This window comes from Columba livia, chromosome Z, assembly GCF_036013475.1.
Source record: "Columba livia isolate bColLiv1 breed racing homer chromosome Z, bColLiv1.pat.W.v2, whole genome shotgun sequence".
Taxonomy (NCBI): domain Eukaryota; kingdom Metazoa; phylum Chordata; class Aves; order Columbiformes; family Columbidae; genus Columba; species Columba livia.
This window is the reverse complement of record NC_088642.1, coordinates 10,526,422-10,551,760: the sequence shown is the minus strand read 5'-3', so window position 1 is coordinate 10,551,760 and position 25,339 is coordinate 10,526,422. Positions and strand designations below refer to the sequence as shown.

Here is a 25,339-nt window from a genome sequence, read left to right as displayed (position 1 = left end):
CAGGAGGTTACATCTGAATATGAGGAGAAAATCCTTTACTTTGAGGGTGCCAGAGCCCTGAACAGGCTGCCCAGAAAGGCTGTGCAGTTTCCTTCTCTGGAGACATTCAAAACCCACCTGGACACATTCCTGTGTGATCTGCTCTGGTGAACCTGCTTTAGTAGGTGGGTTGGACTAGATGATCTCCAAAGGTCTCTTCCAACCCCAGCCATCCTGTGATATAAGTAAAGGGAAGCTTTTTGCTACCTATAACCCATGGAGGAAGGAATACATGAATCTCTGGTGTTTCACAGGAGAGGTTGGAGAAGGAAATATATATATTTAGTCTTAGCTTATTTCTAATCAGCTGGGCAGTGGGATGGAGAGGGGGCAATGCTGCCTGATCCTTCTAAGAGACTCCCGAAGTACTGAAGCATATGACCAGATAACAATTTGTTACACAGCATTTCTTTGTTCTGGGCCTAACTCCGAGCTGATTGGGTCCATGGGTGCATTTCAGCAACTAATGCTTTTCTGGCAAACCTGCAGCTGGACAACCCCAGTCAAACCTCTCATCTTCTCTTGGTCCGAACACCTGCCCTCCTGTCACTAGTGTGTAATAAAGTAAGAACCAGTGGCTGTAAGCTTCAGACCAAACAAACAAGCATTAGGAAGCAGAACACTTCCAAACCATTAACCAACAGAGCAAAACACCAACAGCTGATCTCCATTTCTTAGCGTTTTAGCAGCAAGATGAAGAGTATCTTTCTGGGAGAGCTGACAGACACATCCAAAGCCACTGAGCTCTGTGCAGGATTAACTGGGTGATGCACTACGGCCTGAACAATGTAGTAGATTAGGTGGAATGATCTGCTGGTCCTTCTCTGCTTTTATTCTATGGATGTTACAAATACAGCCATCGTTGTTGCTTTGGTGGAGTATAGGGAAAGGTCATAACAGTCTTTAGGGAATTGAGCAGATGGTGGGGTGGCAAACTATGAGAGGGCTGATGGGCTCTTCTGTCACAGAAGCTGATGGCTTCTAATTGTTTTAGAGGATGGCTTTTAAAACTCAAACTAGCAATGCTTTCTGCCAAGTCACGCTTTTCTGTCAATCTTTTAAAACCACACTCACTGCATGACTTGGATGAAACACACAGCATGGACAAAATTTGCTACCGCATTAGCACTTGATTTACTGATTCTCAATATATTGTAAGAATTTTGAGCTATTTCCAAGGGTGAGCTATTACTGTTTTGGAGTTGGCACTGGACAGATACTGGGGACTGAACAGTGTCAATGTCAAGGAGTAAAACATGTTTCCTCGTCTCCCATCTCATCATCCCACAGCGTGCAGAGAAAATCACAAGTGGGATATACTCAAGCAACGCTCCCTTCTTGTCCTCCTATTTCCATTTCCTCATGCACATTAGCTAACAATTTTCAAATTTCACCAAAATGCCTGTGCTACGGTTACTCCAGGTAGCATGGGTGAATTCTGCAGATTTTCTTAATGTCAGAAACAAAAGACTGAACATAGACAGAGGCACAACTCACCTTGAGCGTCTGGACAAGAAATGTTGTTATGAAATATAAGAGAAAGCCAGTAAATTACTTGTCAAGGAGAGAGAAGAAAAATAATTCCCATGCAAAATGTATCAGCCTGCATTTCATTTGTTGTTATTTTTAGTGGAGAAAAGTGTTTTCTGGCATTGCTACATCGATGAAATTTGAGGGTCATCTGTTGCTTACAAAGACATCTTTTTATCATGAAAAGTCCCCAAACAGATAGGTGGGGGTGATCACTGAGCGCCATCAGGCCAATTGCCAGGCAACTGCTGGGAAGCACGGCTTGTACCCTCTGGTTTATGACCGTGGAAATCCTTGGTCTGCTGGCACAGAAATGTAGAAACTGGGTTTGAAGTGTGGGTGTCTGAGTCTTCCAGTGGAAGAGGTTTGGTTTATCACCCTGGGGCTGTCACCTTCATGTTTCTCCTTTTTAGAGAGTGCTCCTAAAGAAAGAAAATGTCACTGCCCTACAGATCTGTCAAGGAAAACTTCCTCTAGCAGAGGTTTTGCTTTCATAACTCGTCACTTCCAGAGGAGGATTTGATGGCATGCAGCACTGGCTGGGTGACTGAAGCCCTTTCACCTTCTTCATTAGGGTGATAATGGCAAAAGTTTAGTTAATCTGGACTCCAGCTGAGCAAACCAGATGTTTTGCAGTTGGTTTTTCTATTTCAAGTGTCTAGACTGGACTACAAGCTCCCCCTGCAGAAAAACAAGCAGGGATTGCTCATGCAGTGTTATCAGATTAAAGAAAGGGTGGTCTGCAGAAATCAGCTGCAATAGCATAATCTCACATTCAGCAATGACCGGGGTGTCCTTCTTTTGCTACTTCCAGTGGCGAGAAAAGAGACAAGGAAGAAAATGCCCCGAAGGCTTCACTTGTGCAGCATGTGGGGGTTCAGGGTATCTGCGAGAGGGTGGGTGGTTTTGTTGAAAAATGCTTCAAAAGTGAACAAGAAACTTCCCTGACACTCAGAGAGTATTTGTGTCTCACCCCGCTCAACACACACACAAGGGAATAAGCTCTTGCTGCTGCCAAGATTGGAGAGAAAACCTTGGTTGCTATTGTGTGGGTTTATTGCATCCGTGATGGTCACCCTCAGAAACTTCCTCCTCTGGTGAAACACATGACCTGACCCAGGCTCCGCTCCAGCCGCACAAAAATAATTCCAAATAAGGATCTGCAGCCTGACAAGCTGCTGTGCTCGAGAGAAGGATAAACTGACCATGTTTAGCAGCAACTTGAGTGCAAGGAGGCTTTTCGACTGCATCACCTCTTGCAGCTGCCAAAGTGATACACCTCTCTGCACCCATAGCTCTGATTAAGAAGAAGTTAAATCACAGTAAATTATATTTTATGCTTCTGGAGACGCTGACAGACAAGGTTTGGGTTCCTCATTTTGCAAAGCACCAGCGGATAATAAGAGGGAGTCTTGGGAAAGAGCATCACAAGTAGGCAGGGGGGAAGTGGCACAGAAAAGAAAAACTAAAAGAAAAAAGGAAGAGAAAAGAGGAGAAAAGAAGATAAAGAAAATTAAAATACCCAGCAGGCACTGTGAGTGCTTCTTGGTTTGCAAAATTCGCATAAATCAAATATACCTCCCTATAGGTGGTTCACTGGGTGGATATTCTCACATTATCTGGATTATAGCCAACAGAGAGAAACCACTTTGGCTGACAGTTGTCATTACAGGCCACTAGCATCTCAGTGATTGTTGAATAGCTGCTGTTAATAATGGCAATACCAGATGTGACAACTGACAGGTTTTGTCACCACATAGTCGCAAAGATGACAAAAAGAGGTGTTATTCTGGGTTTGGTTCCAATAAGTAGTAAAAATACTAAAAAGAGCAACTCATAACGGCACTATTTTCCAGTGAATAGTTATTTGTGGTTAAAATGCAAGGATAAGTAAAGGCTTTTTAATTTCTGAAACAAGAACAAAAAACCCCGTGTGTGTTGAAAATCAAGTAAAAATAAACAAAAACTGGTTAAAGTTCATCTGAGTTAATCTTGCCAAGGGAACAGAGAAAATTTAGAGGTTCTTTAAGGCACATGTAGCTCTGAGCGCTACGTACTTTGTCACAGCAGAACTTTGCGCTCGTGCTTTGGTCTAAAAGTGAAATCATTACTGGGCTGGAAGAAATCTTGGGCACAGTTTGTGATGAACGCTGAGGGCTTGCCATTACGCTGAGTGCTGCAGGGTGAGATGAGTATCTCAGAATAAAAGCTTCAGTCTCCAAGTGTTCTGAATCTTATCTGATATTCCTTGAACTTTAAATACGTTTGCATTATTTATCCCACAGTATTGTACTGAAATAACTAATGCCACACTTGCAGACTTCTGCTTGTCATCTGTAGGCTGCCAGAAACCGTCGCTCTTCTTTCCCAACGCGTAACTGCTCTAATTTTCACTGTATTTTGCAATGCCCTAAAGTTGCTAAGAAATCGGCTCAAGCACCTCACCATTGTGCTTTTGCTCAGTATTAAGCAGGATTGTGGGTACGGAGGTCTCTGTGTCAGACAGACAGATGTCACTAGGGTGTGGGATTAGGGAGGCACAGTTCACCTGCCTGGTCTTCTGCTTACGTTTGGCTTGGACACGTTTAGGAGTGAGGAAATTGCGAAGGTGGTTGCAGTGCTGCCATTCTGCCTTGCTCTCTCCTTGCAGCTCATCACAGTTTCTTGAGCTTTTGAGGTTGCTGATATGATGCTGGAGGATCTTCACAGAATCACAGAATGTCAGGGATTGAAAGGGACCTCAAAAGATCACCCAGTCCAATCCCCCTGCCGGAGCAGGAACACACAGATGAGGTTACACAGGAAGGTGTCCAGGCGGGTTTGAATGTCTGCAGAGAAGGAGACTCCACAACCTCCCTGGGCAGCCTGTTCCAGTGTCTGTCACCCTCACTGTGAAGAAGTTTCTTCTCAAATTTAAGTGGAACCTCTTGTGTTCCAGTTTGTACCCATTGCTCCTTGTCTTATCATTGGTTGTCACCGAGAAGAGCCTGGTTCCATCTTTGTGACACTCATCTTTTACGTATTTATAAACATGAATGAGGTCACCCCTCAGTCTCCTCTTCTCCAAGCTCAAGAGCCCCAGCTCCCTCAGCCTTTCCTCATAAGGGAGATGCTCCACTCCCTTCATCATCTTTGTTGCCCTGCGCTGGACTCTCTCCAGCAGTTCCCTGTCCTTCTGGAACTGAGGGGCCAGAACTGGACACAATATTCCAGGTGTGGCCTCACCAGGGCAGAGTAGAGGGGCAGGAGAACCTCTCTCGACCTACTAACCACCCCCCTTCTAATCCACCCCAGGTACCATTGGCCTTCCTGGCCACAAGGGCACAGTGCTGGCTCATGGTCATCCTGTTGTCCACCAGGACCCCCAGGTCCCTTTCCCCTACACTGCTCTCTAACAGGTCATTCCCCAACTTATACTGGAACCTGGGGTTGTTCCTGCCCAGATGCAAGAGTCTACACTTTCCCTTGTTATATTTCATTAAACTTTTCTTGGCATTCTGCTCTAAGGGGGAGCAGGGCAGATGCTTCTGGGGACTCTTCCGAGTCTAAAGTCTGTTTCGTGGTCATGGGCAACTGAGGGAGAGGCTTCAAAGGGACCCTGGGGTGCCTGCTGTCACATGCTCCTTTTCAGGAAGGTGGTGGTCAAGGACAGGCAGATAGCAGATAAAAAAATCCCACAAAAGAAGAAATTGGCCTCAGAGGTACCAGCCATAGAGAAAGAAATAGCTTGAAACAGAAAATGAGGAAATAGAAAGCACACCACTGCAGTCACTGAAAGTTCAGAAGGCTCACATTTTCGGTAACAGTCAAAGGTGGAACTGGAGGTTTGGCAGAAAAGGTCTGATCATCCGTGGAGGTTTTGTGACTGGAGAATAACATGCAAAATATATAACCTACCCAAGTGACTTCCAGCATGTGTGGCTGACCTGGACAGCATGCGAGGCTTTAGAAGAAGTCTTGAAGGAAAGAATGATAAAAGGACAGACAGAAAGCAAGACAAAGGGCAATGTTGGTTTGGTAAAGATATAATGTACAAGACCAACTTGACCCAGGCTCTGCTAAACGAGTTCACAGCTCCAACCTGTAAAGTTGTACATTTCTGTAAGCTGGCTCCACTGCTTATGAGATGACTTGGGAGCAGTGGCTGCTTGCGGAGGTAAGTGTGCGATTGTAAGAGGCGTTCAGTGTCTTTCAGGCACTAACAATCTTACCACAGGTTGCAGCTGGACAAACCTAATTCTGGGGACAAATCTGGCAGCTCAAATTTAGGTGTACTTGGAAAACAACACTGCGTATATTGTCAGATGGGAACTCTTGGTGAAGCTGAAGGAGACTGGGGTTAGTGAAAGGACTTACGAGGTGACATAACAGAAATGAGCTGAGAAATATGAGAAGCCCACGAAGGCAGGAACTGGTAATGAGTAGTTGTTCTTAAAGCTGAGAAAAGTGGTGCTCGAAGGGCTCCACATTAGAGCAGATGCAAAGTTCACAGAACTGTTCACAGATTACTAGAAATGGAGAGCACTTCTTAGGAGCAGAAATCTAGCTCTTGTCCAGTTTAGTGGAACGAAGTTTAGTGGAGATGGCAGTGTTTTCCAAGCATCAGGAGCTACTGAAGAGGCTTCATCATTATAAACAACACTGTGCTGCAAAACCAAGTATTGCTAGATTGATGTTGAGCTTTAACCCCAGCCATAAATCACAGGCAGCAAATAAGAACACAGTTTTAAGAGCCAGAGAACTGAGATCCTGGAAAAAAAAATCCTCCAGTGCCCACAGTCCTGGTTCTGAGCCCCAAGGAGGGCTCAGACCCACAGCATATGTCGCACTGATCATTAGGGAATACCATCAGCCCCATTAGCCATATTGCACATGTGCACAGGCCCACATCCAGAGATTTCTCTGAAAGGCAGAAATGAGAACGTAAGAGCAGAAAAGGAGGAAGATGACGTGTCTGCAGGAAATCCCACGAGCAGCCCGACCTCCTTTGCCACCACAACCCTGCCTTTTCCTCCTCCTGCTGTTCAGAAACAGGGATGCTGATTCCCATCCCTGCAGTGCCAGCTCCCTTCTCAGTCTGTCCCAGTTACTCCCCAAACCCTCCCGCTCTCCTGCCCGCCTTCTTGTCTCCATCCATCCACTTGCTTATCTCTTCCAGGCAGAACGACAAGCTGCCCTCTCCCCACCTCTGCCCTGGGGTCTCTGCTGTCTCCCATCACACACTCAGAAACACAACGTTTCTATCACCCTTTTATCGCCATCACCTGCTCACAAGCACTGAGTCCTGCTCTCTCACTCCCCAAACTCATTTTTCTGGCGGTGTCACAGCTCCGAGTTGGCCACAGCTTTAGGAGGGACTTTCCCAAAGATCAAAAAGTCTGTTAAGTCCAAAACACAGGCTTCCTCTCTTTCTATTAGCAGAAAATTATCTCATCTTTACAAATAAAGGCTAGAAATAAAAGGATTGTTAACAGCTCTCTACTGAGTCTCAGAAGGGTGGCTTTATTCTCTCTCAGGTTTTCTCTAAGTAACAGAGTTCCCAAGCTGCTGCAACCTCTTGAACTTCAACTTCTGGGTTCCTACAAAAGGTGTCCCTGTCCCCAGGGAGGTCTGGAGGTGTGCCTGCCCCCTGCTCGCCCAGCAGCCTGCCAGTGTCTTCTGCTGGAAGCTTTTTTGAATTACTGGCTACCGCTCTTAAGATTAGTGGCAAACTTCTACTTTCCAAAGGCTACGTCTGGCAGCTGGTTCACATTTTGAATGCTGGATGCTGATTTGGTCCTCACAGCTCAGAAGTGATCCATATAAATGGAAAAGGTTCAAAAAATGGCAAATATTATCTAAGGTTTGAGGTAACCGAATAAACTGGGACACTGCAGTCCCAAAGAGCAATGACTAGGGTGGGGTATGGTAGAGATCTACAGTATCTCTATTGCACAGGTAAGGGCAGGTAGGACCAGCACTTTAGCATCTTTCTGAACAGAATGGCAGGCACGAAACTAAAGTAGTTGGAACCAGGTTCAAAGAAAAAAACTATAGGTCTTGGCATGTAGATAATGTTCTTAGGAACATAGTTAAGTGCAAGAGTTAGGTTATGGTTGGACTTGACCATCTTGAGGGTCTCTTCCAACCAGAATGATTTTATTATTCATGCAGTGATTTATAAGTCCCCAGAATTGTTCAGGAGCCCAAGGTGGGACAAAACAACAGATTAGGACTTACTAAAGAGAAACCATGGAGTCTGAAACAGACCCCGAGTCAAAAATTACCACCATCAGGAAATGCATCATTAATTTACCTTGTTCTTACCCTTCTCTGGACAGCTGCTTGTAACCACTCTTGGAAGCAGAACTCTCGGTCTGACACGGCTCTGCTATTCCCACAGATCCATCGGAAAGCCCGCAGGCAGGAACAGTGAGACCATCGGCAGAATCCACCTGCCCGCCTCGAGCATACAGCTCCTCTCCCACCTCTCTCCTGTCCCACCTGAAGCTCGTGTCACTCCACAGACCCTCCTGGGTGGGACAACAGGTGACTTTGCACTCCCCGCTGCTTGTCACCTTCACCACAACGTTCCTGGACCAGGCTTTTCCAACTCAGGATAGCCGCTCCCACCCCACGTACACCAGCATACCTATATACTTATAAATATGTATTCTATTTATTCATTTATTATTATTTTATATATATATTTGATACACACAGTGTATACCCTAAATCCAGCTGTCATTTTGAGGAGTGTTCAGATAGAGTGAAGAGAGCCATGTGCACAAAAGAGCATTGTTGCCACAGGTACAAGAAAAAGCCCGAGTGTTTGTTGCTTTGTGACTTTTCAGGGCGGAAGGAAAATTTGAAGGCGTCACAATGAGTTTAAGCCCAGGAAATAAGGCAAGATGGGCAGATGGTTTTAGACAAATATGTTACAAAGCAACACTCTTGGAAACTGAATCTATGATAAAGAAGTTCACACACTTGGTTTGCAGGAGGAGCACTAGATAAGCAATATATTCAGGAGCCTCCGGTTCCTGTCTCTGTTAATAACAGCCAAACCTTTTGCCCTGGCCCAGGCGTCCTCCCCATGGTTACAGGCAGTGCTTTTCCTTTAAATAGTTCTTTATTGGCTCCTCTCCACTGCAGCACTCGCTGAAGTGATGACAAGCGAGCACACTGATGGCTTAGAAACCTGTGCACCATCTACCTTAGTACTGGAGTGGGGCTTTGGAGTCAGGCTTTAATCAACACATCCCATGGGATATGCCATCAAACTCAGTAACTTCCCCATGATGAAGCCAGAAACAGAAATGCAGCTGTGAGCCATACTGTCAGTTAGCAGAGTTACTCGCATTGATAAGCATATGTTACCTAAGGAAAAAATGACATCTCGGATCACAAAAATTCAGAGACCTGCATTATCATGAAATATGAGTTTGAGTTATTTGACCTTGTCTGTTGGAAATTGACAGCACCCCCCAAAAAACGAGGAGGGGGAATAATTTATTTGGCATCAAGGTTTGTTCTCTCATCTCTTGTCAATACCGTCCACAGATTATTAATGCTCAAAGTTATGAATCAAGTTTGGTATATAATTATTTTTCTTCACGTGTTATCTGCAAAGTACCTTACTGCCTGCCCAAGTCTCTGTTCAGAAGGCTACCTGAACACACTGAAAACTTGACTTAAAGGCCAAATGGGAGAAAAAAATAAGTTATTACGTCTCTGTGTGTTATCAGAAGCCAAGAACTTCATGGAAAGACGTCAAAGACAGAGGCAACCACGGAGGAGGGGGAAATTGTCTGACTCATACCCCTTGCTGGGCACCTACAGCACCAAGGAAATATCTACATACTAAACAAGAGTAAATTGCAAAGATGCAGTAGTGATTCCATCCTACGTGATTTAGCAAATCCAATTAGAGTCGCACTTCAACAGACAACTCTGAATGCTGCTAAAAGAGTTTATTAAAGACTGTACTAACAGTTCTCATAACAATGGCACGTACAATGATTCAAAATCATGACAAAGAGCGTGGAGTCTTGAAGAGCATTACTATAATACACCATGGACAAGAACAAAGCAGATGTGCCATCTCAGAACGTTACGAGCAAGCCCATGTAATACAGGAGTTGTATCATACAGCTATACAAGTGTCAGAGAAAATAGAAAAAAAAAGTCATTCAATATGCAGTCCTTGAATTTATTGACAGCATTACAGTACTTTATGGGCAAGGACTGGCTTGTTCCAGCTGCACTTTCCAGAGTAGAAGGGTAGCTGGAAATAGCAAAAATATCCCCAAAAGAATTAAGACCCTCCAACAAACATACCTCAGATGCAATCATTACTCTAGACCTTCCCGCTCATGAATTTTCAGTCAGAAATTCTGACCTCCCTGCAATCTACTTTGCTCAGGACAGCGTTTTGTTTCACAAGAAAACAAAACCAGGACGCTTCTTTAAGACAGTGCAAAAAATATTTTCAATGGTATCATTAAATCACAGATTAGTGACAATCGGCAAGGATCAACCACAGCACGGCCAAGAGCGACTTCGTGATCAGAACTGGCGGGACCTGCTGCCCCTTGACCAGCGCTCCAGACCGAGCGCTTGCCCAGGGGGGAGGATTTGCTCCCTCCCAGGTGAGCCACCATGCCTGGGTTCATAGTGAGGAATAGTCTCAGCTACTCCAGGGTAACAAAATGCTACAGAGAGCCTGCAAGTAATAAATTATCCAATCCTATGTCAAAAAGCTAAAAAAAAAAGAAACTACTGAAGTGGAAAATAAGTATACAGTAGCCATGCTATTTGTCATGGCTCTAATGTTGTTCCCTTCCTTACTGTGCTGGTCACAGCAGCCAAAGCGTGACTGGTGGAGTTCGGCAGCTTACGGCACCCACAGCGATGCCAGATTCTCAGCAGCACATGGGGATTCATTAACATATTCTCCGAGGCACACCACCTAATTAGAGCAGCAGGGCAGCTCCTGGATACGAGATCTCCGGCCCCTCTGCGCTTGTCCCACGGCTCTCGCCCATGCTCCCAGCAGCACATCCGCGCCAGACATCCATCCCGAGTGCATCTTCAGAGCAACCTGCAACTTGCGTGAGCAGACGTTCGGCGTCTGCAGATCACGTTGGGACACTGGTATAATCTGTGCAAGAATATGGCCTGGCAGCTCCACAGTACAGGGTTTCAATGGGAGACAACTGTGCTTTGCCAAACCCCCAAATCATTCTTATTCTCCCAATTTCCACACAGTTGTGTGTTTTTATCACAGGGTGATTATGTAGAACCTTTTTAACGCCTGCCAGCTTCAGAGGATAAAATCACAGTGCTGCATATCAACAAAACCCAGCAGATCCAGCCTCCAATATAAAATAATTTATATACACAAAGCAGAATTTGCATCTTAAATAAGAAGAGACTGTCTCGTTCTCTATGGTGTCTTACCCAGCTACTAAAAAATAAATAATTCACATCAGATTGATGGATTTGTTTCCTGTACAGCACACGTGCGCTATCGGAGCTCACAAAGACAATATGAAAAAAAAAACGTTGTAATTAATAAAAGAGAATTGTTGAACACTTGCACATATTGGCACAAGGCAGAAGAGGAAAGGGAACATTACACAGCTGAGCTTAGGTGCCCTCCTCCATGGAGCGGGACTCGGATTTCAACTTCACAAATTCTTTAGCGACTTCATCGTTGGTTCTTTGAGAGAGAATCCTCAGGACTGTAAGTCCAGTCTCATCCATGTGAATCCTGCGCCCGAGGGGGCACCAGCAAGCGCAGCTTCCTTTGTCTGCGATGTCTCTGAGCTGCATCACTGCTATCCCCAGCACCCGGTCCTCCCGGGCAAAGCAGTAATCCTTCACGCAGACTTGGAGCTCGTAGGCGTCGGGGCCGTCCTCATTCCCCAGGATGCTGAAAAACACACAGAGGTTAACTTGCAGTTTCTCAGAAGGTATAAAATCCTCTGCAAAATAACGGTGTCAGTAGCTGACCGTAGATGAGACACAGAAAAATCCTTTCTACAGATAACCCTGGTCAGAGAGAGGAAAGTAAAACCTACAGTGTATGGGCATTTACAGCTGATAAAGACAACCTGGCTACTTGAAAAAAACAAACACTTATGAACTTGCCTTTGCATGTGTGTGTGTGTTAAATTGTCAAATAAGAGGAGCAGGGAATATTAAATAGATTCTAATACGTTTTCAACTCAGATGACTTTAAATATTTCTGCTTCTGTTCAGGGTTGCTACATTTCAGTAATGAATATTTTAATTAGATGAAGTCTTTGTTAAAGATTCACAATCTTCCATTAAAGAAAAAGATAATAAAAATACATCCCCAACCTTTCTGATATTTCTAAAATTAAAGTAATTTTTTAAAGGGACAAAATCCCTTTACTTAGAGGAAAAGCCTGCCTTTTTTCACACTAAAGAGGAACTGCACGGACAGTTCCTCTCCCCCAGTACATTTATAGTCTTTTGCTGGTTGTATCTTCTTTCATTCTTACTGCACAGCTGGGTGAGCACTAGTCTGTAGCTCCCTTTGTTGAGCCTTCCAAGAAGGAAGATGCCTTTGTAATAACGAAAGACAAATAAGAAGAGATCAATACTCGGTGTTGAGAAAGACAGCAATTTCAGCAGTGCAACTCACTACCAGCTGCAAGGGCTGTCTCCTTGGAAACAAGTTCAGAAAGCATGTCCTACAGGTCAAGTTGCAATAAAAGCACACATCAAGATTAAAATAACTACAAACATGCAAGGAACTTTTAGCCTCTATCAATAAAAGATGCAAAGTTCATTAAAACAATGGAGCATAGTAAAATATGTTGATAGGACAAAACGTGTTTCAGAAGGTAGCCAAAGGACACTGCTGGTACAGAACAGACCTCAGCATCCCACCCACAGCAAAAGCTCCCATAACCTAGCTTTTCCTGCCAAGACCCCAAAACACTTGGCCAAGCCACTGGTTCCCACACTCTTGTGGGCCCCGAGCAGGGTGTTGGTGTCTCTTCTGCATCTGCACTTGCCGTGTCAGACCTCCCGGCTATTTTTCACACTTACAAGTGAAAGGTTTCATTGTATTTGGGAGCCCAGTTGTTGCTCTTTGACTTGGTTGTGAACTTCCTCTTCTTGTCACTCTGATGGGGCCCGATCATGGTGATTTCAACAAATGGACGGAACATGCCGGACGTTTGCCACTTCAGGTCATTGGCTGCCACAACTGGAAAAGAGAGTCACAACCTGTTTTACAGTAAATACTCATTTGTTCACAGTGCTCTGGACACCTTTCCGTTCTGCTATCACTGTCTGGTTTCAGAGGACAAAGTCCAACTCGGAGCACGCGAGTGTCTTGACACACGTGAGCAGGACTTCTTTGCAACACAAAGATATGCTTTTTCGCTCTAGCTTAAGTTCTGTAAAGGGAATTTAATGTTTCGGACAGCACTTAGTTTTTGCCATATGCATAGTCGAGAAGTTGGCGCAAAAAAACCCCCAAACCAGTACTCATGCGTCTCTGGGCAGACTGACCTGCCAGTTCAGTGCTTAACTCTACGTCATGTGTGGGATGAGGGGAAAAAAAGGGGGGACATTTTGGGGACCTCTATAAAGGTCTCTGTTGAAAAGGAAAATGAGACTGCAGGTAAGACAAACAAAGCCCATAAGCTGCGGGTGGTTCCAGAACCCAGAAGTATTAGCTCTTCAATTCTCATTCTCCCAGGTCACTGCAGGGAGCAGACCAAAGCACAGGAAATAGCTCTGAAAATCAGCTTTCGTATTGCGGTGTAGATTTAGCCAAGGGAAGAGAGGCCTGAAGAGCTGTTTGTATATATCTTTAGAGGAAATTAAAGTAGTTAAATATGCTGTCTATGAGCAAATGAGACCGAGGAAGAGGAAGCCTGAGATGAATCACTGCTATGGTTATTTTCAGAGCAGCTCTTCAGGGACCAACGTGGCCTTCGGGATGGAGGAGAGGAGCCTCTGAACTCTTGCTGGCTCTGTGATGTCTCGGTTTACACTGAGCAGTTTCACAACGCGGCCCTGTCACGCTGCCCTGTTCTCTGCAGCACAGGCTGAACTGTGGCGCCTGGTGAGAGCCATCATCCGTTTTTTGTTTACTCTGTGTACCACTGCCAATAAACAACAGGACTGCACATCGCTGTGTCACTGTCTGGACTGGACGAGCTCGTTAGCTGTTTCTCTACGTGTTCCTGATGTGAAACAGAGGGAAGAATTCTGGGTTCACGTCCCATGAGCTAACACAGAGATATAAGGACTGCCAACTGGAGGTTTGCCTCGACACAGTCGCAGAGCCTGAGCGGTATCGCGTGCTTTGCCGTACCTTTCACCGTGACCTTGTGTTCACCAGTCCCTGGGTGGGTGTACAGGTCGATCTGTATGGACACTTCACCCACAGGATCGTCCACACCAGAGCCTGTTGGAAGAAAATCGACACCCCCCCGTGGACACATGAATTATAGTTTATTGGCACCCGTCTTTGGTTTATGGCCTCAGCATGACAGTGTTTTCACAGTACACCTTCCATAGCCAGCTTTTCAGTCAACATCCGTAATGTAACATCAATGCAAAATAACATCAGGCTTGCATGCCCAACACGCATAAACACTAACTTTGTTGTGTTTTTTTTACACTCCACCATAAAGTTCGCATCCTGTTGAGAATACTGGTAAGAATTTTAAAAGAATTTAAGAGATCTAAAACTTGACGACAGATTCTCACAGACAGCAAGGATTTTTCAGAGATTCCTGCCAAGCTATTGTGTGCACACGCAGGCATTCCAGTGGTGGGCATCGGCATTCCTGTCTGTGCAGGGAAGAAGGGAGGACACAAAAAAGAAAGAAACACCACCAAAAAAACCAAAACAAAAGCCAACAAACAAACCCAAAACAAACCACAACCCAAAAAACCCAAACAAAACACCAAACAAAAAACAAAACCAAAAAAAAATACAAAGACGCTAATGATTTGCACTGAGCCACAGTGTAGTCTCACCCTCCAAGAAGCTTTTTCCATGTTGTACATCAGATAAAAGTTGTCACCCTGACTGCCTGTCTCCTTCCCTCCGGAGGATAATGAGAAGCCCTTCACTGTTGTGCACCAAAAATGATGAGAGAGAAGCACTCACAACTGGCATACTTATTGCCCTTCATCAATTAGCCAGGGAGAAAACAAGATGTAGCTTCACAGAGGAAAAGATAATGTGTTTTAACAGAAGGAGATGAACTTTACAGTTCGAGTACTAAGATGTTTTCAACTTCTTAACTTTTAATCATAATTATTATGCAATATGTGGAAATGACATTTTTCTGGGTAGGAAAGTCAAGATGTCATGTAAATTACAGAAAAAGACTGCTTTGCAAAATGAAAATGAAGTCTTTGATAAGACAGTCAGATTGACTTTACTTCCTTTTTGATAACTGTCTCATCTCAGGTTGACAATTAGCAATGCTGTTGCAATTGAGATACCTACAGAGTAATTGGGTACTTACGAACAGCAGTGTTATTTTGTCAATTTTGGGGCTAAGGCACAAAAATAAGTGAAAGAATTGACGTGTTTGAAATTCAAGATAAAGAGCGTGAAGGTATCATTAAACAAACATTTTGTTAGGTAGATCTAACATGTCAACTTTCACAAGAACAGTCTGCAGGCAGCAAAAACACACATTTAACATTTAAAAACCAAGAGGTTGAGAGCTAATCTGTGCAATCTCTGAAGAGAATTACATGGCACAGAACCATAGGCAGTGAAAGTCACATTAATATACAAGTAAAAGTATCTGAGCAAACATAAGAGAACCTCATATTATTATCTTAGGGTAGAATCTCATTCTTGATCTGAGCACAATAAACAGCCCCTAGGCTGTAACATTCGTACGTGATCCTGAATGTACTGTTCTCTCCCTGCTTAGAAGGGCAGTGTGCCTTCTTTTCTGTACATAAGCACAGACTTTTAAAATCAGTAGGTTTAATTATTGACCTGACACACCTGATGGTGTGGATATGTCACTTACACTGTTGGCATTTTCCATAGGAACAGACAAGTTTACCAACAGCACATAACTACTTTATTAAGCCACATCAGCGAAAACATCAGCTGTCAAACACTCAGGTCTTCATTTTACTGATCTTCAGTGCAATTAATAGGTTTTAAAGGAGACACTGATGCTTTAGAGGAAGGACAGCAGAACCATCTCATCACCTTTGAGGGAGACAAAATTTAGATATTTTCTATCTTCATTCTTGTCTTTTCAAACAAAAATATTGTTCTATTAAGTTAAATGTTCGGAAACTAAAAATGCCACTTTGTAGATGGCCAGTGAAAAATATTCTGATCATGTATAACTGTATATATACACATACTTGCACATCTAGTGACAAGCAGATTTAAATAGTGACATAGAAGTCTCATTGGTATTGCGATACTGGAAGGTGAAACTGCAGAACAGAGCTTGTGCAACGTTTTACAGACGTATTTCTCCTAAGATAACAAAAAGACTTTGTACAGCAGAAAATAAATCGAGAGATGAAACAGAACAAGACTTAATGTTTTAGGGCTCTCCAGAGCACCAAGATGTTTAGCTACCCCCCCTTCAAGCCAGATGTTTCAAGCTTGGCCATAACCTTGAATGCATATCAGACATTACCATGTGTTACAGTAGCCCATCTCAGCAGACCATACGCATGCAAGTCTAGGACTTAAACGAGCCATACATAGCCCACGGTAAAGGGTCGGGGAACAAGTCTGTAGCATCTCTCAAGAAACAGTCAGTTTTTGAGACAGCTTTCACACCCCGTGAATCAATCTCAAGGCTGGGGACAGGCTCTCAGGCAGGGGACAGACTTCTACACCGCACAACCCGTGGCTCCGACTGCGGGATGCAAGCATTCGGTGCGAGCTCATGTCTACAGGGAGCTATGGGGAACGGGTCTCTGGAAAAGGTTTCTGAGCATGGGCAAGGTGGCTTCAAAAGCAAGGCAGTTGGCTAATGTTGTTATGGTAACAACATTAGTCTTGAACATACCCTTATCAGGAAGAACATCCTCATTAGCGGTAAACCTAATACCTTTCCCATCATGCACTGAGACATGAATTCAAAAGGCAAGAAGCAAGCAAGATAAAGAGAGAAGAGTGTGAATTACAATCCAATTAGCGGTGTCACTTAAATAAATACAAGACAAATATTCTAGCTCTTAATAAACAAAAATATCCTCTTAGATACCAACACAGGCTTTGGAGAACAAGGCTGTCTGAAAGAAAAGGGTTGTGTGGGTTAAAACAAGAACAGAATTTGTGCTGGCATAACTAAACTGCAAGCCCTGATCCAGCTTCACAGAGCAAACATTCAACAGCAGAGTGGTATAGAAGCCTGCTCAGCAAGGAAATGAGCACAATAGATACCTCACAAAATGGAAGATGCAACCATTGAGCAGCAAAGTAAGAAAGGCAAACAGCCAGCATCTAAATAGCTGTGCATGCAGCCGCTTCCTCCTGTAGGGTTGTGGGAAGCTTGACTTATGCAAACATCAGTCAGAGTGCCCTGGTAGCAGATGTCGGCTGTAAATACCAGTGTTGTCCCTCCTGTCCCTCCAATGCATGTGCAGATCTCCAAACCAATCGATCAACGAGGGCTACTGAGAAGTGTATGCAAGCCATACCCCTTACTATCCCCAATCTCAGCACCAAGTCATGCCTTTCTCAGACATATTCCATCATGGATCCTACAAATATTAGGTGGCATTCCCAAAACAGGGTCCAAAACTCTCAAAACGCAGAAGATGCTGATTTGGACCAGCTCAGTGGCCCACCATGTCCAGTACCTGTCTCCTAAAGTGGCTTAGATGAGACACAAATAAATGTCATCAGTCAGCTGTGAGATACAGTCCATGACCTCAAAACAAGTGCATGTTATGTCCTAAAATTAAAGCTTAAATATTTCTAAGCTTCTCAAAAAGAAATAAATAAAAAAAAAATAACACACACACTTCTGTGGCAACTGTACATATCCTGCTCCTCTCAGATCATGTTCAATTCTCTTTGTGTGTCTCCAAAACACTCAGACTCAGTGGAATTTTACAACAAACCCTCCGTGGACTCTGACAATCTAATCATGCATCGCATGCAGCTCCTTCCTCATATCACATTCAAACTTGCCACTTCACAACTTCAATGGAGCATTTTCTTCCTCTAATTTTAAACACTCCTGCCTGTAGCATGGAGTGTAGAACAGCAGTGCCGCACACATCCTTATATCTTGGCTCATCACAACAACTTAATAGCACCCACATTAAAAAAAAAAAATAGATTCAGTTCGTATTTTGGATATATAATGGGAAACTGTTGCAGATATATAATGGGAAACATTTGCCACAGAACAGCAAAGATTGAAAACACACTGTACACACAAGTTCCCAATTAAAAAGTGTTTGTATGACTCCAACAGCAACAGCCAAGCCCCTGGAATCCCTTGCAGATGCAGCAGACTTTGACCTGTCTGGCCACTGGATGTCATCGTTGCTCTGCTGGGACACAGCTATAGGACCACGCTCTCAAATGCATGTACTGACTCTTTTCTTAACGCAGTGTATTTTATGACGCAGTATATTTCAACCTAAGCAAGAATATATCATGTTGCTAAAGGCATGGATGATTCAGTCCCCCAACGCTACCTTCAACTTTTCAGTTTAAAACTTTAAAAAATAACTTTGTTCTTCTCAAGAATTCTTGGTGATTTCTGCAGTGTTTGGGGAATCTCAGTATCAAGCTGTCTCATTTGCGCAGGAGGAAACGGTGTGTTAACTAGGGAGTGCTATCCCCTTCATTTCAGGGCTCGGTGTGACAATATACTGATGCAGTTGAGACTGACTGATTCACTCTGACTGTGAATACAGTCTGAGGGACCGTCAGCTCTCATAGAGCTTGAAAGGATTAAAGGAAAAAGGTCTCACAAAGACACCCCATGGAGTTGTATGACTTTTGCTGCTGAGATGCAGCAGCCCAACACCAAAGGCTTGTATTTAAACAGCCTGAAAACTTAAAACATCAGTTTCAGGTTTGATCTAACCTCTAATAGCATCTATCCCCTCTCTCAGAGATTAGTGAGATTCTCAGTCAGTCAGTGAAGCTTCCTGACTATAGACCAAATTGTTCTTTACAACAATCTGGAGATGTTTGCATGAAATCAATGAAAGACAGAGACAATTAACTATTTATCCCTTCCAAATCAATGAAACAGCATCACTATTGTGCCTTGCCGAGAGAGATCCAGTGACACATCCCAGCAGCTTACTAATATGTTGTGGTGATTTGAAATCATCTAGCTCGCACATACCCTGCTACTGGCTGCAGACAGAACAGTGCTCTTGTCACCCTCCTACAAGATCTTTCCCTTTACAGGCTCTCGTCACACTGCTGTCAATCAGCCCCAGGCTTGCACGGGGTGCTGGCAGCTGGCCGGTGACACAGGCACTGACTCGTTTCTGCGTGGTGTCCTGCTGAAATGGTCTCTCTCATCGCCGTGTAAGTGTCAGTACCTTCAAGTTTCACTCCTTTTAAGACAACTACCCATTTTAATTCATGAAACGTGACTGTTGAACGAGGATTGCAGGAAAAAAAGAGACCACAAACACCCCAAGACTTATGTTCCACATATTTTTGCTCTCTCAAAATGTAGCTTTTGAGTGGGAAATAACCTCCTTTCTCTCCTTCCCAGTTTCAAAAGCCTGAACTGTCACATTCCCAGAAATGTTACTGCCAAAAGCATTCTACAAGCTGGCAGTACAAGACAGAGCAATTACCAACAGAGCAGATAGCTCCATTCAACTTTGCCAACAACACAAAAGAGTCTTACCCTGAGCGGTCTGAGTCTGGACAAAGGTTTTTATGAGAGTGTCTGTGGTCTGAGTGTAGAGAGAAAGAGCATATCGAAGCGATTGCAGGTCTGGACTCTTCTCCAAGAAGGTTTTCTTCAGACCATTTCCACCAGCATGGAAATATTGCTAAAAGTAAAAAAAAAAAACAGAAGAGGAAAAGTACTGAGAAAGAATTGCAACCAGCGAACAACGTTCATGGGCTATTGTGTGTGTGGATGGGAAAGAGCTGGAAAAATTAACAAAATAGCTTCTGTACTGGAAATACAGCTCTTAGACCAACTGGCACCAAACTGCTCATGACTCTCCTCTTCAAAAGCACTTAAATACAAACATGCTGGCTCCCAGCACACGCCAGTCACCTGAGGCTATTTGGGTTTACACAGACATGGCAGTATCACTCACTTAGTGCATTTAATGTTGCAACAGCACTGACAGACTCCTACTATCTCCTGAACTGGGGCAGGCACTATCCTCCCAAATACTATTCCTTTGATGCATCAGTAAAAGGGTGACCAACAGGTCAGGGGAGGTTGTCCTTCCCCCCTTACTCTGCCCTGGTGAGGCCACATCTGGAGTTCTGTGTCCAGTTCTGGGCTCTCCAGTTCAAGAAGGACAAGGAATTACTGGATGGAGTCCAGTAGGGAGCTATGAAGATGATTTAGGGGTCTGGAGCATCTTTCTTATGAGGAGAGACTGAGAGAGCTGGGTCTGTTCAGCCTAGAAAAGAGAAGCTGAGAAGGGGATATCATCAGTGTTTATAAATATCTCAAGGGTGGGTGCCAAGAGGATGGGATCAGACTCTTTTCAGTGGTGTTGAACAACAGGATGAGGAGCAGCAGGCACAGACTGAAGCACTGGAGGTTCCATCTGAATGTGAGGAGGGTGCCAGAGCCCTGGAACAGGCTGCCCAGAGAGGCTGTGGAGTCTCCTTCTCTGGAGACATTCAAACCCACCTGGACACATTCCTGTGTGATCTGCTCTGGTGAACCTGCTTTAGCAGGTGGGTTGGACTGGATGATCTCCAGAGGTCCCTTCCAACCCAAACCAGTCTGTGATTATTTGGGATGGAGCAAGGGGATGAAGGAGACAGAAAAGGAATCACTTACTTTGATAGTATCCAGTGCCAGATCCAAAACAGCACACTGCTTTGGAGTGAGACTCCTAGTTTCTTCTCTCACCATATGATCCTGCAAACAACCATTATATTTGACATGAGCAAGCTGTAAGAGACTAAATGAAAGGGAGTCCCCAGTATCATCTCTTTCTCTGGATTCATGCTGTGTCAATATGGCCACAGCATTTATTCAGCTGTCTATGGAACGCTTAATGGAGTCTCTCAGAGTCACTTATTACAGCTTAACTTAAAAATAAACCCACTGTCTCTGTTTCTTGAAGGCACAGAAGAGAGAAATAGGAAAGGAACTGGACAGAGGTAAGTGACCTTTTAAAATCTCAGTTTATCTCTCAGAAAACCCAAACAGGATTCACAGGAGTCTGCTTGCTACCCCTGTCATTCTAGAGCAGCCACAACAACGCTCTCAAAACACCACCTGAAACAAGGAATTCTGAAAAGCAGATATTGGGCAAAGTTACTAGATGTAGGTTTGTTTTTGTTTTTTCTTCCATCTACAAAGGTCCTTTATTGATCATATTGTTGTTGTAGAGGAAGAAAAACAAACAAACAAGCAACATTTTCTAGGAAATACCTTTGCTAAAAGAAGTCATTGCCATTAAGATTGACCATCTTCAATAGCAAAGAACCAGGGTACCCTTGGGAATGGATTCCCTTTCTTGCGTGGGAATGTATCCCTGTTAGACTCCTGCCTGACTACAAGGGTGTATCACACTTTCCTGTTTCACTAAGCTCTTTCTCTCTGATGCTTAATCTTGGTCTCAGGGAAAATAAAACCCAGATTCTAACTGTTTGAGCTGCTGGAGGGTCAGGCCAGCTGGCTGCAGCCTGGAGGCTGAAGTGTTCGTGCATCAGACGCAGGTAAATCAGGCAAAAGCTACTTATCCCTACCTTAAATATGACACAGCCTCTGATGAGAGACACTTTCCAGGAGATGTTCACTAAATTGTCTTTGAGTAAAGCATGCCTAATGTGCAGCATCATGTCTGCATTTCATGCTTATAAGCTATGTCACAGCCTGGTGATTTTGTGGTGGAGTCACCATTCCTGGAAGCGTTTAAAACATGTATAGATGATGCTCTTAGGTACATGGTTTAGTGCTAGATTTAGGTTATGGTCAGACTCAGTTATCTTAAGGGTCTCTTCCAACCAAAACGATTCTGTGATTCACATTGTCTAGTGCTGCTCCCACACGTTATCCACCACCATCCATCTTCTGCCCAATGGAGACAGGGCTCACTGTGGTACTGGCGCAGTGCCAGGGGTCTGCCACGCTCCCCACAGACACCGAGACAGCACCTTTGCACAGTGCTGCACTGAACTATGCAGAAGATGCCTCTCCGGTCACCAGTACCTCTGACAAGGCTGTATTGTCTTTTCTTGAGCACTAGAGACATGAATCAAGTCGCCTCTTTCCCCGACACAGGCTGGTCCTGGTCTGCAAAGCAACGTGCGGTGGCACAGCACCCTGTAAGCTGCAAAGCATCTTCTGCTGTGACAAGCTGTCCTGAGGGGAGCAATAGCTCTCCTCCCTCTTCTTCATGAGTAATTCAGTTGAAGATGATGTGGCTTCACACTTCAGTACACAGAGGGTAAAACATTCTTTCTCTGTCTGACAGTCAGATTAAATGCACAATCAGCCAGAGCCCAAGGCCACGTCCACGGGAAAGGCCAATTTAGTCAGGGTAGCTGTGTCGCCAAGGCAAGAGTGACTTTCGTGTCTGTTGAAATGACTTCTTGGGTCTGCCTGCCAGATTCCCCACACTGTGACGGAAACCAGGTGCTCAGGATTTTTCTTTTAAACTCCTAAAGAGTTCATTTAGCCTCCTCTGAGTGGCCGCTCCACTGGTGTCCACGCAGAACACCGTGTCACGGCTTTCTAAGAGAGCTTCCCAGTGCCATTTACTTCAACACATTATGTAAAAATAAACCAGTGACTGGACTCGTAATGCTTGCACCTACACACAGAGGAGCCCACGGCTGCCATTCCCCTGCACACCTGCCTTCTGCAAATCCCACACTGTTCCTATACAGGACTGCACAGCGTGCTACTGTGCACCTCCCAGATTGCCAGCCAGCAGCAAGCCATAGATATTTACATCAAGTAATTATGCAACATCAAGTAGAAGAAGTTAAAGAAAAAAACCCTCTTTTCCCGGTCTCTCATACTCATCCTTGTATTCTTCACAGGTTACCCTTGGGGGAGCACAAGGGAGAAGAGGCAGCTGCTCCCTGCTCCAGCTGCTGGCTAGTAAGCAAAGAGTTTGGTAATAAATGGAAGGCAAATATGTGGCACCAGGGTGCCAGTTTTATGGTTGGTTTTCTGAGCATTATGAAATACACTGTGAAATTGACTTGTCATCAGGATGAGAGCCTGTGCTTGTCAGGTCTGTCAGTCTCAGTTTTCAGCTGAGTTATGTGATTCACTAGGACTCTGTTCCCTCTATTCTATTTAAGACAACGCTTAATTTTCCAAGGCTTTTAGTGGAACTGCAAAATACATAGAAGAGGTGATCTGAAGAGGCATGTACTCACGCCTTCCCTATCAGCTTCTACGTGCCCACAAAAAAAAAAGGACAAAAAAAAAAAACCCAACAAACATCTGTGATGCTTACATAGACCCAAGAAACTTACACTCTTGTAACATCTTTACTCTTCTGGAAATTTTTGGATGCAGTGTTGATTCACACCATCTATCTGAACAAAAGGTCTTCAGAATTCAGGTGGCAGAGCGCTTTCACACTTTTGTACGGTTCTCTTGCCACACGTAGAATCCTGTGTACCTGTGCTGCTGTAGTCCTATATGTGGATATGCAAATAAAACCTCAAACACACACCCAGGTTTGCCTGATTTACATGATTACATGCATTTCTAAAAATGCAGTCCAGAGTTACCGAAGTTAAGGTTTACAGTAACTGAACTAACAACAGGCTGCTGCTGAGGGCCTTCATCTCACCCGTGCGAATGGAAACAGGCAAAGCTTCCAGCTCACTCCCGCCAAAAGGCACCTTATACATATATATTAAGAAATTCCAGTAATGAGAAAATATGGAGGAAGTAGAAGATAACAGTGAGTGTCACCGACTATGCCTGAAAACACAAGCAAGCCACAGGAACTCGCAGGTGTCTGTGCACAGACTTGTCCTTCTGGCCTGGGAGGAGAAATGGAGCAAATTCAGAGCTCTCCCCCTTTGACACCAGGATGGCACACAGATGGCAGGCATGTCCTCTCTTCCTCCAAGTGCTGGGAGACAGATGTTGTTTTTGAAAAGGGAAGGGGATATAATAGGAAAATGGAGTCACATTTGGAGGCTGTGGTCCAGCTCCCACCCTTCCAGGCTGGCTCCACCCATTTCTCCCATGAAGTGGCATGGAGTGTTGTAATTGCAGAGCACAGTGGAGGTATCGAAACCCTCGGGAGCCACCAGGTGACCATGGAGGACAGGATGGCTGTGGGAGTGCAAAGGGCCATCCCCCAGCACAAGTGACAGCTATTACACTGGGGAACCACAGCTGAGGGTTTATGTTATGTCACTGCTCACTGCTACATAACAGCCTCAAAATGTGGCTGGAGAAAAGTGTGTGCATCTAATCACACACCTGCATGTCTAGATCACTCATTAGGATTGCTAAAATGTGCCTGCTCGCCAAGGGAAACTAGACCGGACATGAGCCAGCAAAGTGCACTCACAGCCCAGAATGCCAATGGTATCTTGGGCTGCATCACAAGGAGCGTGTCCAGCAGGTGGAGGGAGGTGATTCTGCGCCTCTGCTCCGCTCTGGTGAGACCCCACCTGGAGTCCTGTGTCCAGCTCTGGAGCCCTCAGTACAGGACACACATGGACCTGCTGGAGAGGGGCCAGAGGAGCCACAGGAATGATCAGAGGGCTGGAACAGCTGTTGGGAGGACAGGCTGAGAGAGTTGGGGTTGTTCAGCATGGAGAAGAGAAGGCTCCAGGGAGACCTTACTGTGGCCTTTCAGTACCTAAAATGGGCCTATAAGAAAGATTGGGACAGACTTTTCAGCAGGGCCTGTTGTAATAGAACAAGGAGTGATGGTTTTAAACCAAAAGAGGGGTGATTCAGGTTAGACATGAAGAAATTTTTTACAGTGAGGGTGGTAAAATATGGGCCCAGGTTGCCCAGAGAGGTGGTGGATGCCCCATCCCTGGAGACATTCGAGGCCAGGCTGGATGGCGCTCTGAGCAACCTGATCTAGTTGAAGATGTCCCTGCTCATGACAGAGGGGTTGGACTAGGTGACCTTTGAAGGTTCCTTCAAACCCAAACTATTCTATGACAGATAATTATACCAAGACAGCTGTAATAAGTGCTCAATACAAAAGGAAGCAATAATGAGAAAAGATGAATGCGTTTTGAAATTGCACTGATCACTTAGAAGAATGCTCTTTGCTGTGGGAAGATTTCCCCGATCACGCTCTGAGACAGAGTTCACATTCGGCTCCATCTTCCATGCAGTGCAATTTGTGCACAGTGATACTTCAGATTTAGACCTCCTCTTGCACAGTATCTGTTTTGTAGCACACGTCAAACCACAGCATAGTGCAAGTTGAATGTTGTAAGGCATCACTATTTTCATACCATTCCCGTCATGACCAGCGAATTAATGCTTGATTGGCTTATGATGAGGCAGCGTGCACTTAGTAATGCTCATGTCATGCACTGTCACGTCATGCACTGTCAAAACACATCAACATAGCCTTCATGCTAAATGCCAGCTTGCCT

General features: G+C 44.6%; 1 protein-coding gene across 13 annotated transcripts in view; it reads right to left on the bottom strand.

Moving 5' to 3' along the window:
- Positions 1-9,506: 9,506 nt before the first annotated feature.
- Positions 9,507-25,339, bottom strand: part of LOC102097415 (protein unc-13 homolog B) — a 222,988-nt gene continuing 207,155 nt past the window's right edge. For 8 of the 13 annotated variants that reach the window (XM_065047131.1, XM_065047133.1, XM_065047137.1 and 5 more), the window contains 6 exons: positions 20,568-20,648; positions 19,440-19,587; positions 16,614-16,670; positions 13,913-14,005; positions 12,634-12,793; positions 9,507-11,485 (listed from right to left, as the gene is read on the bottom strand). In XM_065047131.1, the coding sequence (XP_064903203.1) occupies positions 11,200-11,485; positions 12,634-12,793; positions 13,913-14,005; positions 16,614-16,670; positions 19,440-19,587; positions 20,568-20,648 (825 nt within the window). In that variant the 3' untranslated portion in view covers positions 9,507-11,199. The remainder of the gene's footprint in view (positions 11,486-12,633; positions 12,794-13,912; positions 14,006-16,613; positions 16,671-19,439; positions 19,588-20,567; positions 20,649-25,339) is intronic. The other 5 variants (XM_065047136.1, XM_065047135.1, XM_065047139.1 and 2 more) reach the window with 1 other exon arrangement.